The sequence below is a fragment of the Bombus bifarius genome, unplaced genomic scaffold (assembly GCF_011952205.1).
Source record: "Bombus bifarius isolate JDL3187 unplaced genomic scaffold, Bbif_JDL3187 scf7180000008008, whole genome shotgun sequence".
Lineage (NCBI taxonomy): Eukaryota > Metazoa > Arthropoda > Insecta > Hymenoptera > Apidae > Bombus > Bombus bifarius.
This window is the reverse complement of record NW_022884386.1, coordinates 3396006-3409880: the sequence shown is the minus strand read 5'-3', so window position 1 is coordinate 3409880 and position 13875 is coordinate 3396006. Positions and strand designations below refer to the sequence as shown.

Genomic DNA, 13875 nt, shown 5'->3' with positions numbered 1-13875 from the left:
CCTATTCTTTTCGACTTCTTCGCTATGCGATAGGGGAAATAAAAAGGACGCTGAAAGGGTCGCTTGATGAATGAAACTAGAACGTATACATGTACACTAGATCGTGTGTAGTACGTTACATGCACTAGATCTAGGGTGGTTATACGGAGCAAGTAGAACGGATTCTCGATGGTAGGGAAACGCGATAGGATGTGTTTTAATTTCGTCGAGATTTCCATGTGGAGTTTTCGGACCGAGAGCGAGCTTCTTGTGTTTGCGAGCGAGAGACGTCTAGCTGGTATTTTCGTGCAAAGATCGGTCGGACTGGAGTAGTGCCGATGTTTGTTTCAGAAAGATAATGGCGAAGACGAATAAAAAAAAGGTGATGTACAGGAGAACCGATGCTTTAAGAAGCTGCATTTAAGCTTTACAGTTTCTCGTCGTTGTCTACGAAACGTTGTCCGGAGAAACGTCGTCCGCTTCGACGCATAAAGCTTTCCACGGCTATGGAACGCTATTATTTCTATTCGAACTGTACGCTCCGCCAGAGGATTTACGCTGTTCCGACGAGGAAAAAGTAGTCTTTTTTTTTTTAATTTGAGAGGGGTGGAACGAAGAGTCCGGCTACCGCGTGATTTATTATATCTTGGATAAACACGACGAATAAAGATCCATGTAAATACCTGGCGAGATCCATTTATCGATTCGACGACCGCGTGTACACGGCTGGCGAATCGCTCGCTCATGCACGAGGCGAGGTTTGTTCGTCGGATAAAAAGGCAAAGGAAAAGGGCGGATTGCTTTATAAGTGATTACACGATAGGCAATAGATAGGAAGGATGGCCGGTTGGAAAACGTATTTGCGTGGTTTCGCTATCCCGATGCTGTAACCACGGCAAGCGCCCACAAGAAAGTTATTAAAGTTCAACGCACGTGTTGAGTGTTCGAAAAAGGGAACACCGCGAATAATCGTTCGCTTCGATAAAACGACTTGCCCCCGTAACTTCTTCGCCGCGAACGGCCAAGATTCTCTATTATTGCATCACGGCGAACGATCTAGACGTTAAAGAGATTGAACCAACGATTCGAAGACTAACTAAATCATATTCGATATTTTTATAACGATCCTAGAACCTGCTACGAACCTTTTCAATTTGAAATTTAGAATTAAACGTTCGAACGTACAAGGTTGGAAATTTGAATTCGAATATTCGAAATGTGCCGATATAAGGTCCGGCAATTATATATACAATTTGAAGTAGTAACGTTCGAACGAGACTGCGTATGAAACGAAACCGCAGCAGAGTCAGGTGTGTCCCGCGTGTTCGATGGGCGAAAACAATTGGACCAGAGGCCATCATGTGAACAGAACCTTAGGTTCCATGGCAGCACCTGGTTGTGAACGCGCCAGACCAGCCAGAGCCGGCCAGACGGTTTGTTCTGTCAATCCCCACCATCGTCGGTGCTACCGGGCTCCTCCACTGCACCACCACCACCACCACCACCACCACCACCACCACCATCACCGCCGCCGACGCCTCCTGCACCGTCGCCAACCACCACCACCAGCATTGTCGGCCACTACCATGGAAACCGACGAATGCGCATTCTGACTTCAGTTCAGCCGACGGTTTCAACCTGCCAAGTCGTGCAGGTGTTGGCAAACGGTTGTTGCCATCCACGACCGATTTCATCCGCCGGTAATTCCCCCGGGGAAACGAGTTCGGCAGTACGTACAGAGTATTCGTTAAGAGCGCGATAATCGTCCCGGGGATCGTCCTGCAACGTGCCTTTTCTCCACGGAAATCACGCTATCAAACGGTTGCCACGGCGGGAAAACGGGCGTGTGTTAAAAAGCCGTGTTGCCGTAGAAGGGCTGCGATTTATGGAACCACCCCATGGATAGTAACATGTCGACTGCCGCCTTCATGCACCGGTATGGGAAACATTTAGATCGATAGCTAGCCGCGTCCCATGAGGAGGCTCGAAGCCTCTCGTGTGGCTCTCGTTCTCGCTTTCGTCGACACCGCCAATCGCCCCACTAGCCGACGTACACGGACCGAGAAATTTTTCCGTGAAAATGTTCGCGGTTCGATCGATCGGTTTGTTGCTATGCAGCGGGGGGACTGGCGGCGATACACGCGGACTTCGTCAAAGTGTCCTCGAGGTACGGAGGCAAGAAAGTCGGCGCGATCCGAGAGCCGGCATCTCGTCCGATCCACTCGTTCTCGAAGCTTATGATTTTACCCCGTTTTTGTTCGATGTTTGTTCACGGAACGTTACGGCGAATCGAAGAAACGCGCCCACTTCCTGTGCCTCCGCGAATCGATTTCACAGTATTCGAAAACTCTCTCGACGTGGAATCGAGCTTGTACCACGGTTGTACCATGGAAGAATCTGAGATCTCGGGTTCCACGTTTGCGAGATACGCGTATAATCTACGTTCGAGGGTGTAGCATAGAGGCGAGGAAAGAAAAAAAGAAGAAACGTGATGGCATTTTCATCGAGCGATCGCTGTTTGCATAGGGCGTTGTGCCCGCCACTTCGCTCGTAATCGAATCTTTCAATTTCTACGCGACGAGAAAATTGCTAGTTTGTTTCGCGTATGTGATCGATAAGCTTCTACGAACCTCGGTTAGGTTCGCTTATTAGTGGTTTTATAAAAGCACTCGCAACCGTGAGATTTGTTGCCATAATGATGCGAATAACACCGAAACAATTATCGTATTATAGTTACCTTTTAATATGATTCTCTGTTTCCTATATATGATTTCTATTTCAACCATCACGTACGATTCTTCGACGCTTTTCCAATTGACTTATCACAGAATCTATTACGCGACAATTTTTCCTTTCTAATAATAGCAATATCCTCAAATTCTTCCATTTTGCTATTTTATAATATTTTTCCCTGTCGATATTCTATGTACATGTCGATGTTTTACGATATCCATTTTAAAACGTTTCCAAGCGTGGCTGTTGGTATTCTATTAACCTGTATTTTCATGAGCGCGTCACCTGTTCGGTTTCCCCATGAACGACATGATGTCGAATCGGACCAGCCCGCTTTCCTTGAACCTGCGGATACCGCAGCCATTGACCGAGGCTTATTCCTCTGCTCCGTAACGAAAGGACCTAAGTGCGGTCATTCTCTATTCCTCTTCTTTCTCTCTCTTCCTAACCCCCCTCTGTTCTCCTCTTCTCGCTCCCTCTCCCTTTTTCTCTGTCTTTGTCCTTCGCTTTCGCGTGCTCGTCGTTAGCTATCTTCACCACTGGTGTCCCAGGTTCATTTGAATATCAGAATGACGCACCCGATTTACCGAAGGCCACAAAAACTGATCACAAATAGCAACGAAACGCGTATTTCGAGTTTATCGGCTACCCGCACTGCATATCGACACCTTTACCAACAACGAGATCGTATTTTACTTCGTTGTTTAGCGAGAATTTTAGTTTGGAATGTTAGTTTACTTTGGAGCGAACATTTGTGATATCGACATTATATATTGGTATTATTGGATTATCGTAATGCGATTGGAATTATATCGGAAATTTTGTTTCATTCGATGTATCTTTTAATTTGTTAACCGAGATAAGCGAACTCGTGCAATTCTTATCGATTCTTACCAATTATCAATTTCTTCGATATAATAACGACTTTACTCGAAGAATCTTCTTACGTGTTAGTTTTGTTAGAAATTAATTATAGTATCGTACTTACATCGGTAAGGATTACACGGCCGATTTAATTCCAATCGATTCGTCTCTATTAAACTTTAATCCCGTAATTACAGACGACGTTATCAAAATTCAAAAATCTTATCTGAATCTTATTCGTAAGAATGTTATCGTAACACAATCGTACTGTAAATTCTTTTTGACTCCAAGTGACTTTTAAAAATCCTGCGTTCTACGTAAACACGCGATACCACAGGCATCACGGGCGGAAGCAGACGATTCTGAGCTCGGAAATGAATATTCACCTCGAAGATATCATCTTTCCCGTATAATAAACAACAAATCCATAGAAGAACGCCCGTAGCAAAGCAACGTAACGATCCAACGTAATACGTAACACGGAATAGCGAGGCTACAGTGGTAACACACGATCTATGGATTAAACTTCCGAGCAGCAAGGGAACACGCCCTCTCGAGCCTTACACCGCGACTGCATACCTTGGTTGCCCTATGGCAAGGCGCCGAAACACGAGGAAGGCAACGTGAAAGAGCGCGGGATTACATAACGAGCGTAAGAGACATCGAAAATGCAGAGGATACGTAGTACGACGATATACCAGTACCAACGAGGAAGAACATTTTATCAATAGAGCATACGCGCATGAAACGCTCGTTTCTCGGTTCCGGCCTCTAAGCAGTCGCTTAGTCATTCCGCATTAATTCCAGCCGCGTTACCCTCCTGTCTTCGATCCCTCCACGGCTTATCCAAAGTGCATCCCCGCGTTGAAAAGGGACCTACGCTGTTCCGTCTTGTTTCGTGTCCTTGCCACACGGAAAAGCGAAACGTGGAATCGATACATCAACCAGAAGCTACGGCAAGCAGTATTTGCTCGTATCGATCCGATCACGACGATACTGATTCGCGATTTAAAAACAAAAAGAAAAACAAAAATCACCATCTTCCTAGATCACGTCGATCACGTTACGATGATAATTCACGATACGCGTGAACAATGATATTTCTACCGACCGACAGTGTTTTTCTTTTATATCAAACACACATGTAGCGTACGTGCGTATTCTTTGTTTTGTATCTTCTTGTACCTGGCCTTTTTCTTCTTCCTTATCCTTCTTGGTTTTTGCGACGACGACACGTAACAGAGGCACTCTGCTTTAGGCGCGATCGAGAAGCTCGATACGAGTCGGAGCGAGCGTTGGTATTTCAGTGGAAAAAGTAGATGCTCGATATGAGTGGCGCGAAGCACATATAGAAAACGGGATTACGAAGAATTTATCGACTTTCGTTCGCGCCTACCACGGATATCTCCGGCTGGCGATCGTGTGTCGCTACGAATTCTACGGTCGTAGACAGCTACCGCGAACGAGACGGCGTGCCACGTATTACTTGTACACCGAGGAAAGCGTACGATTGCTGTTAGGCATCCGTGGAAACAGTTATTTTTTGATTACAATAGACTTTAAAGTGAACGCTCGCACCGTTCCGTAGTTACGCGGAGGATTCGTAGCAACGAATCGCGCGTGAACTGCGCGCAACTAGCAGCGGTACGAAACTTTCGTAGCGTTCTATCCTATTGCCTGTAATCGCGAAGCTGTTAAAAACTCATCAGAAACACGTTAAAATTTTACTCGTATAAAACGCCAAGGATTATTGCCACACTTCGGACGAGAAGCGTTCGAAGTTAATAAAAAGAGAGCATAACGAAGTCAAAGATTCTAAGTAGTATTCATTCAAAGAAGAGAAGAAAACATTGTGTAACTGGAGCAACCGATGAAAAAAAAGGGGAACAAGAATACAACTCGGTAACCGGTCGTCCTCTCTATTTTTCCAAGATAAGCGTGACACTCTTGACGAAAGAATAAGGCCATAGTCGTGCTCGTATTAGACCGGTGCGTTGCTCGCGTTGTTAGAAGTGCATTCACACGCGGCCATGCGACTCTAGCTCGCGCTCTCGCTCGGCGACGCGCTCGATAGCTGCGTACGGATAGCAAAAGGCGAAGCGTTGGCCGACCAAGCAGCTCAAACTCGTTGCAACCCGCGTTACGTTCCCCTACGTACCACGGTGACAAGGAGCCACGGACGAGTCCGGTAACGGCGAGCCGTGCAAAGTGAAACTCGCTAAAGGTTTCCTATAGGGTTACACGGCCATCCATGAGAGAGTGCCTCTGCCCTGCTTGCCTGCCCCTCTTATGCCGTACCGAAACGAGTTTTACTCGTTGGGCGATATCGGTTACCGGCAAGTCGAGCATTTATTACTTACATGGAACCCGGAAGACCGATCGATCGGAAGTGGCCCACACGAACTTGAACCGTGTCGCGTAACGCGGTTCCATGGAAAAATCTTGCCTCAAGATTTTCTAGTAGAACGGCATTTATTCGAACTGGTTGAGTCATAAGTGGTTCGCGTAATTGGAGCTCATTGACTTTTCAAATTAGTTAGGATTTCTCGTTCGAATAATAGGAATTTACGGTTTACGGTAAATCGATTGGGTATTAAATAAAACTTAAATAAATGCAGTTCTATAGCGCGTGGGTAATTGAATATTTCGAATGTTTTAACACCAGTATTGCCAGATCTGCAGAAATAAAAGCAGATTTTTTATTCTGATTAATTTTACAAACGTGCAAGTGCTTTTAGTGAAATTGTTATCGACTTTTACGATTGATACCAATTTACAACATTTATAGTGTATTTCTACGTCAATGTGTATAGCATATCGCGTAGTATATTAAACGATTTTTCTTCTTAGAAACGAATATACGTATGCTTCGAGTACCACACGCTTTGTATCAAATATAGGGCATTGGACAATAAAATGGCATATTATTATATTGGAATATTCGTAAATAGAAAGGGAAGATTACGAATTCAGCTTTTAAGCAATAACGTGGACAAGATTTTCGTTCGTTCGTTTTAGGTATTTTCACGATTAGCTTAGGAAGGATCGACCCGTTTCATAAACGAGTGCACGGTAAATATGAATGAAAAGATACTTCCATCTTTTTCAATAATGTTTACGCATTTATCCAGCAGAGAGATCGCTGAGTGATCACTCGGTTTAACGTCGTACCGAATCGAAACTCGTTCTACTAGTCGGTCGTTACGGAATACCGGTGAATCGGGCTGCTCGTTACTTACGTGGAACCCGGAAGATCGACTGGACGGAAGTGATGCATGTAACGTCGATTCTGTTTCTCATAAAACGGGTGACAGTAATTAATTGCGTGCTGCCCGATGTACCGATGTTTATACCGTTTATAGACTAGGTTTCCAATTTCATTGCAAATGACTTCGAGATTCAAAACTATCAATTTGATTGCTTAATCTCCGGTTAACACGCGCGGTTACATCGAAGAAATATCGTCATGAGCCATTTTATAGGGAAAATGATGTTCTCTCGAGACTCTGGTCGTAAACTCACCAAGACTTAAGGAAATGTCGGAAACGAAGATAGAGTTTAAGTATTTAAAGATTTAAATATTTTCAAATATTGAAAAAAAGAACGTTATAAAGAATTTGAAAATTCATTAATCAATCTTATAATTTTAGCCATCTATCGATCTTATCAAAACTATCTTTTTATTTCGTTGTCGGATTAAATATGCATCTTTGCATCCCACTGAACATACTAAAATTGATTTTCTACTTGATTTATCTCTGGAATCTACCAGTTTCTTTTTCTATCTATCTCAGATACCAAGTGGCAAGGAAACCAGGAGATTAGCAAAAATGAACTCGTCACGTTTTTCTCGCGTGTTCTTCATTTTCTATGGCGAATGCTTTCGTTGCTTTCCATCGGGAGAAAAAGTCTGCATAATACGGTTAACATTCGCTCGATCGCAAAACATAAAACTCTCCATGGTCGAGCTCGACAGACCCGGAAGATCCACTGCGCTACAAAAACGTTCGGAGGCAGAGGATTTATCTTGTTTTACGGCTGTTCCGCAATATTGGCGGAAATATTTTAAAATAATATCTGAAATCCACTTGGTCCATGATTTGTATACTTACGAACGTAGCAGGGGTCGACAAAATCGTAGCAATTTCTCCACGAAGAAATTCCACGATTTATGTAAACCGTGTAGCCGCGCTAACTTGGATACTTGGAGAGCACGTGGTCCCTATCCTTCGTCCCCTCTCTGTCGTTCTCTGTATGCTCTCATACGAGAGAGCATTCAGAGCACAATAGAGAGTCGGAGCTCGGGGAAACGATATCGGTTACGAGCATTTACCGTACGAACCCGGAAGATCGATCGAGAGGAAGTCATTCGCGAACATAAAGCCCACTTACCCTCCTTTTACACAAGCGTTTTTACCACCACTTCTAGTTCCTCGGCCTCTGTGTATCCTATGGTCTATGGAAGTCACGGTGTTCGTTTTTAAGGAATTGATCAATCACGAGCCCGAACTGCGAGAGGTTTCAGCAGACGCAGCAGAAAATCGTTGTTCCTTCCCACAGAGTGGATATATAGTAGACGGTTGTTCCTATAAACGCGGTTGTGTTCGGTCTTATTAATTTAAAGTACATTGATAAGAAGCGTATCGATTATGAAAACATGCTGTATAATGAACAACGTGGAACATCTATAGACACAGGAGGATATAACAGCGCGATAAAATTTTATGAGCGTGCGCATGTCGATCGAACGGCGGATTATCGTTGTTACGAAGAATATTCGTTTCTTGCTTATCGCGAGATTGGCATTTATCGATGCTTTATAGAAATTTATTTCTTCATCCTCTTAGGAGACTGATTCCCCCTTTTCCGTGCGCACATAGATATTCTACTAGTTTCTACTAACTTTTCCAGCTTTCGAATATCTCTCTTCTTTTCACTTTTATTTTATGTCCTTAACCTTAACCTTATCTGATAGTAGTACTCTGACGATGTACGCAAGAAAATTATACTTGTGAGAATTTTTATGCTCTTTTCCAACAAAGCAAAAAATTATTCTACCATCCTTAAGACTCGCTGTCCACGAAACGTCGCTTCGTAAAAGCATAAGGGTGACTCATTAGGTGTGACGACAGGTGTGAACGTTTACACCGATGTTCAGTCTACGAAGCGTACAGTAAGATATATTTTGTCTCATTATTAAAACGTCGAACGACGAGGAAGACGCTTTCATCTTATATCAGTACATTCGTGTGTGGCTGCAACGTACGCGTGAATGACGAAAATGTGTAGCGAGGAAAAAGGTTCGTTGCTGCCTCCTAAACAGATGCGTACTTACAGTTAGTATTCAATAACATAAAGTGATAAGAGAGATTACAAATGAAATGTTGCAATGAATTATACAAAGGTACGTCCTATTTGCTTGCACTTATCACTCATTAGCTCAGAGGAAAAGAAGATATCTTCCATAGGCGTCACAATTCCTATTTACATTGTTCATTCTTACCCCTTTCGACGAACAAACCGTGCTTTCCGCGATTAAACCGATCCTCGATGCAATTACTCGCAGCAGCATCCACGGCTACGGAAACGTCTACGGATGACGATGTGTTCGCGATATCAAGCCGCGAAATACCCGAACGCTTCCGCGGTAAGTGCTCTTTGACACGGATTAACATTCATCGATTCAAGTGCCTCGGTGTGTTTCGAGGCGTACGACGACAAAGGGAGGAGCACAGGATTATGCGGCGGGTTACAGTCATTATGCCAGGGCCGTGTATACGATACACGGCAATAACAGTGCATCAAGCATAGCGTCATGCATTGGGGAAGACGATAATGAGAGAGGCGCGTTACACTCGGGACTCCATGTTTCTCTTTGCTCCAACGATCCTACCAACTTTTTGTGTTCATCGAACGTCTTTGAAAATTTAAGATCGTCTTATATTTCTCATCTTCTCTCGATCGAGGAATTTTTTAATTACTATGGGAATTATTCCGGAGTGCTTCGAACGTTATAGATATTCTTATAATTTTCGTCTCAAATAACACGCGTAGTTAATACGGAGAAGGGACGGCTACGAAAATCGTTGTTAGAATGACTAGGTGCAAATTATAGCGCATGTTGAGCGTTGCAAAATCCTAATAGGGTTTTTCAGTATGAGCCTCCGTTTTTAAGATATTTGCGATTAAAGTTTTGCAAGCGCTCAGTAGTTCAATTACATAAAACATATCGCTAAGGGGGAATTGTGTAAGTGTTTCAGTAATATTCAACTGAAAAGGAGAGTGTAAGGTTGCCTCCTCGTGTCTTTGATTTAGTTGAAACTTTTACATTGGTTTCGTTATGCTGTTTACGAGGAATACGCGATTATAGAGTTACATATTCAGTATTTTTCGAAGTAGTCGTAATTAAAGCATTGCTACGTTAAAATTGTAAATTGGGTTTTATAATTGTAACTTATAAGTTCGAAGCTTCATCTTTTATTAGGATATCTCATTCGATAAAATGTAAGAAGAAACGTGCTCCTATTATTGATAAGAAATTAATCTTACCTCAAAAAAATTCGATCTTGAAAGCATCAATAGTTAAACACAATGTTAACCTTTGACCCGATACGTTTCCTGCTACACTGTCCGCGTAGTAATTTCCATTCAAGCCATGTGTGTACGCTTCGAATAGTGGCACACTGTACACTCTAGATACGTATATTTTACAGAACTTACGCTCATTTATATTCTCAAGATATTCGTTCATATTAGATCATTCGAAGAACCTGGAAAGAAATTTAATTAAAAAAGAAAATAAAATACATATCGATTCTTTCAACTAACAGCACAATTTAATTGATTATTTGGCAAAATATTGGTAATAAAATAATCTTCCGATTCTAGCAAAATATCACAGAATATTTCAATTGTAAAAATCTTTATTTTCCAATATTTTTGACTCATTTATTTGCAATATCAGCTTTCTTACTTGTTACTCTAATTGCACCAGTGATGGTAGACGAGATGCGAAACGTGTAAAAGGAATACGAGGCGCGATTCAACGTGAGCAGGTGAAGAGAGTATCGTGATTTCTACGAGATACGCGTACATTCTCAGGAATATATATTCCTTCTACGAAAAGGAGAGGAAAAAGATAGACAGATCCGCTGTATTTAACGTACCGAACATCGCCGAGCAAATTCAGGCCAGAGAAAAGAATAAAGGAAGAATAACGTCCTACTTGCATCGTTTTCGGAGAAAAACTTGAGCGTGTGATAGTCCCGGCACATCAGATGCAACAACGATGTTGAGCCACGAAGTTGTACGGATCGACAGAAAAAGAATGAGCGCCAGCTCTCTTTAATAACTCCCTTCTCTGTAATGATTCTCGGTATTAATGCTCGATATTACAAGCTTCAAATTGCTGGATAGCTACTCGAGTACACTTACCTGACGTACGTAATCGTCGTTTAAAAGCTCGATTTGCCATTCATCCGTGATATTTGTTACTAACGGTCGTGTTAATGCTCGTTTGCGCGAATCTAACAGAATTTCACGAGCAACTGGTTATCCACGATAACCACGTATTTACATATCGCGCTAATTAAATGTAAACATATCTGTATGATGTATAATGGACAGGTAGCTGGAAAAAGTACATGGTTAATGCGTGTCTAATAATTCGCTGGATAAATCAACATCATAGCGGCAAAAGACGTATGAAAGCTATAGAACGGGCTAAAGCTACAGAATCCAGCGACTCGTAGTAGCTCGATGATTCAGCCACGATGGAATTCCTTTTCCTTACCAACGAAAACGAAAACGTTCAACCAGTAGAATCAACAATCGAGCAACATTCGTGACGCGGGAGAAAATTTCCTCCCCCTATCTTGTGGTAGCTTAAAAAATATCTTTCTGCTGGTATTGCGGCGTGCATAAGGAACCAGAGAAAGAGAGAGAGAAAGAGACAGAACGATCGGTAGATTAGCGCGATGCAATTTAATGCAACATCGTGGCTGGCCTCGGTGCAACCACGTATCGGTGGCACTAAACAAACGAACAAGAAGGCCTGGTTGCAGTTCGTAAGTCATTATTAACCCACGTATAATTATACAGTGCCGAGGCGAGCTTCCAACCAGGCCTAGGAAAAGAAGCCACTATACCGCGGAAAGGTATTTAAATTGGCTTAGTATAGAGATACGTCGTCCTTTAAGAACTCGCCGCGCGATTATCTCGGGTTGTACTCTTGATGCGGCTGTACCATGGATACGCGACCGTTGGTACCGGTATGCGCGTCCCAAGACATCGGCCTGTCCGATCGAGCATTCCTTTCGACATTCGGAACCTCGGATGCTGGACAAGGTCTATCTGTATATCCAGATACGAGCAAAATTTTCATCGAGTGCTCTTCGACGAACAAGAGATGACACTGCTCGGTTATTTCTTTATTTGCGACCAGAGAGAAATCGTTAGGTTAAATCTACACACTCCCGACCAAATATCTTTGGAGCTTTAACTTTACTGAAATTCTGATATTCGGTGATTGATGTACATTAAGAATTTTAGATTACATGATTTTTTAAACGAAGTCGATAACAAATATATTACGCTTTGAAGATAACAGAGTAATTGCGTTAAGATTTTTTGGGGGGCATGGGGCTCGTACATATATATCCTCGTTCATAAATATTAGGATACTTATCAACAAATAGATTAAATTTATGATTATTGTATCAATTTTGCCAATTATTCAAATTTTGATAATTTCTAATTAGTTATTTTTCCATAACTCGTGCAATAACAGTCTTCACCAGCTTTTATTGCATCTTGTTGTTTCTGTTCCTTTTCCTGATAATTGATCGATGTATTTCGCATGAAATCAGCAGGAACTCGAAGCTATGAAAAACAAAAATTACGACGTGTAATTCGTTTCAAGTTGTATATCATTAGATTCTATCAAAATTATAAACCGTCAACGATTTCGTTTTCTCTTAACGGTCCACGCCAACGCAGCGTACTAATTAATGATTTTCGACTGAATCTGAAATCTCTGAGGCGAAAAGTCTATCCGAATAAGATCAGTGTTAAAATTTATGATAACTCCGATGGCAAACCTCTCACGTGTTTCAATTTCCGCGTTTTTTTTAATTAACCACGGCGATAACATAACGGTTAAGCCGATCGTTCATTAACTTCGCCGGATTACTACAGAATTCTAAACCTAACTGCGTTCAGACGTTTTTCCTTGCTAAAGGCATAAGGTAAACGCGTAAATACTCGAAAGGTACAGCAACGTAAATTTTATCGTCAGCAATTACGACACAGCTCTCGCTTTTGCCCGCGTACGGATGACAATAATGGCTCGCGTATATTTCAACGTGGACGAGGGACGCCGCTCTTTCGACAGAACCGACGAAAGTCCTAGTGAAAGTTATAGTTTACAGTCGCAAATTACAAAGGCCACGCGAACCAACGGTACAATTTCACTTTTATTTACCGGCGCCACGGTGACCGGATCCATGGAAAAACCGAGCCAATTTTCCAACGGCGATTCTCGAAAGTGGTTAACAGTAGATGCGTTTCAAGGAAACGTTGAAGAAGGAGGCTGACTCTGAAAGTCTAACGCAGGCAAACAGCGCAATATCGTTGCAATTTCGCAGCGGTACTGCGCTGCGTAATTCGATAGTTTTACCTTGTCAATAACAGAATTCCACGACAGTGTTCATCGCGTTATTGATAGAAATATAAATCTTTCCAAATCACAGGGATCTTAAATTCAATGCAAGTGATGTAGTTTTAGTGCGGAAAATATGAAAGTGTCGAATTGTACAGCATCGCCACTACGAAATCGCAGTCAGGACACGACGTTATGTCTACACCAAGCCTAAGTCGGATTACGACCATCGATATCTCAAGCGAAGTTGGATTCGTAGAATCCTGTGATTTTATACAGATTCCTTCGAATAAGTTGATCCCGGCTTATCATAAGTGAATACTGTTCCAAGGACGAATTTCCTGTCTAACCACTGTAGGGTTGAATGTTAGGATTGGTTTTATGGTCAGACGCTTTTCCTTTGGAAATTATACGAGTTTGATTTATACAGATTCCTCATTATAGAAGCGTCCTTTCTGTAACCAAAGAATTTGTTACATCGACGATGAAGTCAGATTTATGATTCGCTTGCGTTATACGATTGTAGGTGAAATAGAGGGAAATCATCAATTTTTCTAGAGGAACTTACGATTTGCATAGTTCGCGGAAATAGATCCACATCTGTTGATAACGCGTTTTTATGTAGAGAAATCGCTGGAGTG

The 13875-nt window shown here is 42.3% G+C and overlaps 1 protein-coding gene across 2 annotated transcripts in view; it reads left to right on the top strand.

Moving 5' to 3' along the window:
- The first annotated feature begins 1609 nt into the window (after nucleotides 1-1609).
- LOC117206689 overlaps nucleotides 1610-13875 on the top strand; it is a 37346-nt gene continuing 25080 nt past the window's right edge. For both annotated transcript variants that reach the window (XR_004487422.1, XM_033446238.1), the window contains exon 1: nucleotides 1610-1915. Coding sequence is in view for 1 of the 2 variants with exons in the window: in XM_033446238.1 (XP_033302129.1) it covers nucleotides 1878-1915 (38 nt within the window). In the remaining variant the exon portion in view is untranslated. The remainder of the gene's footprint in view (nucleotides 1916-13875) is intronic.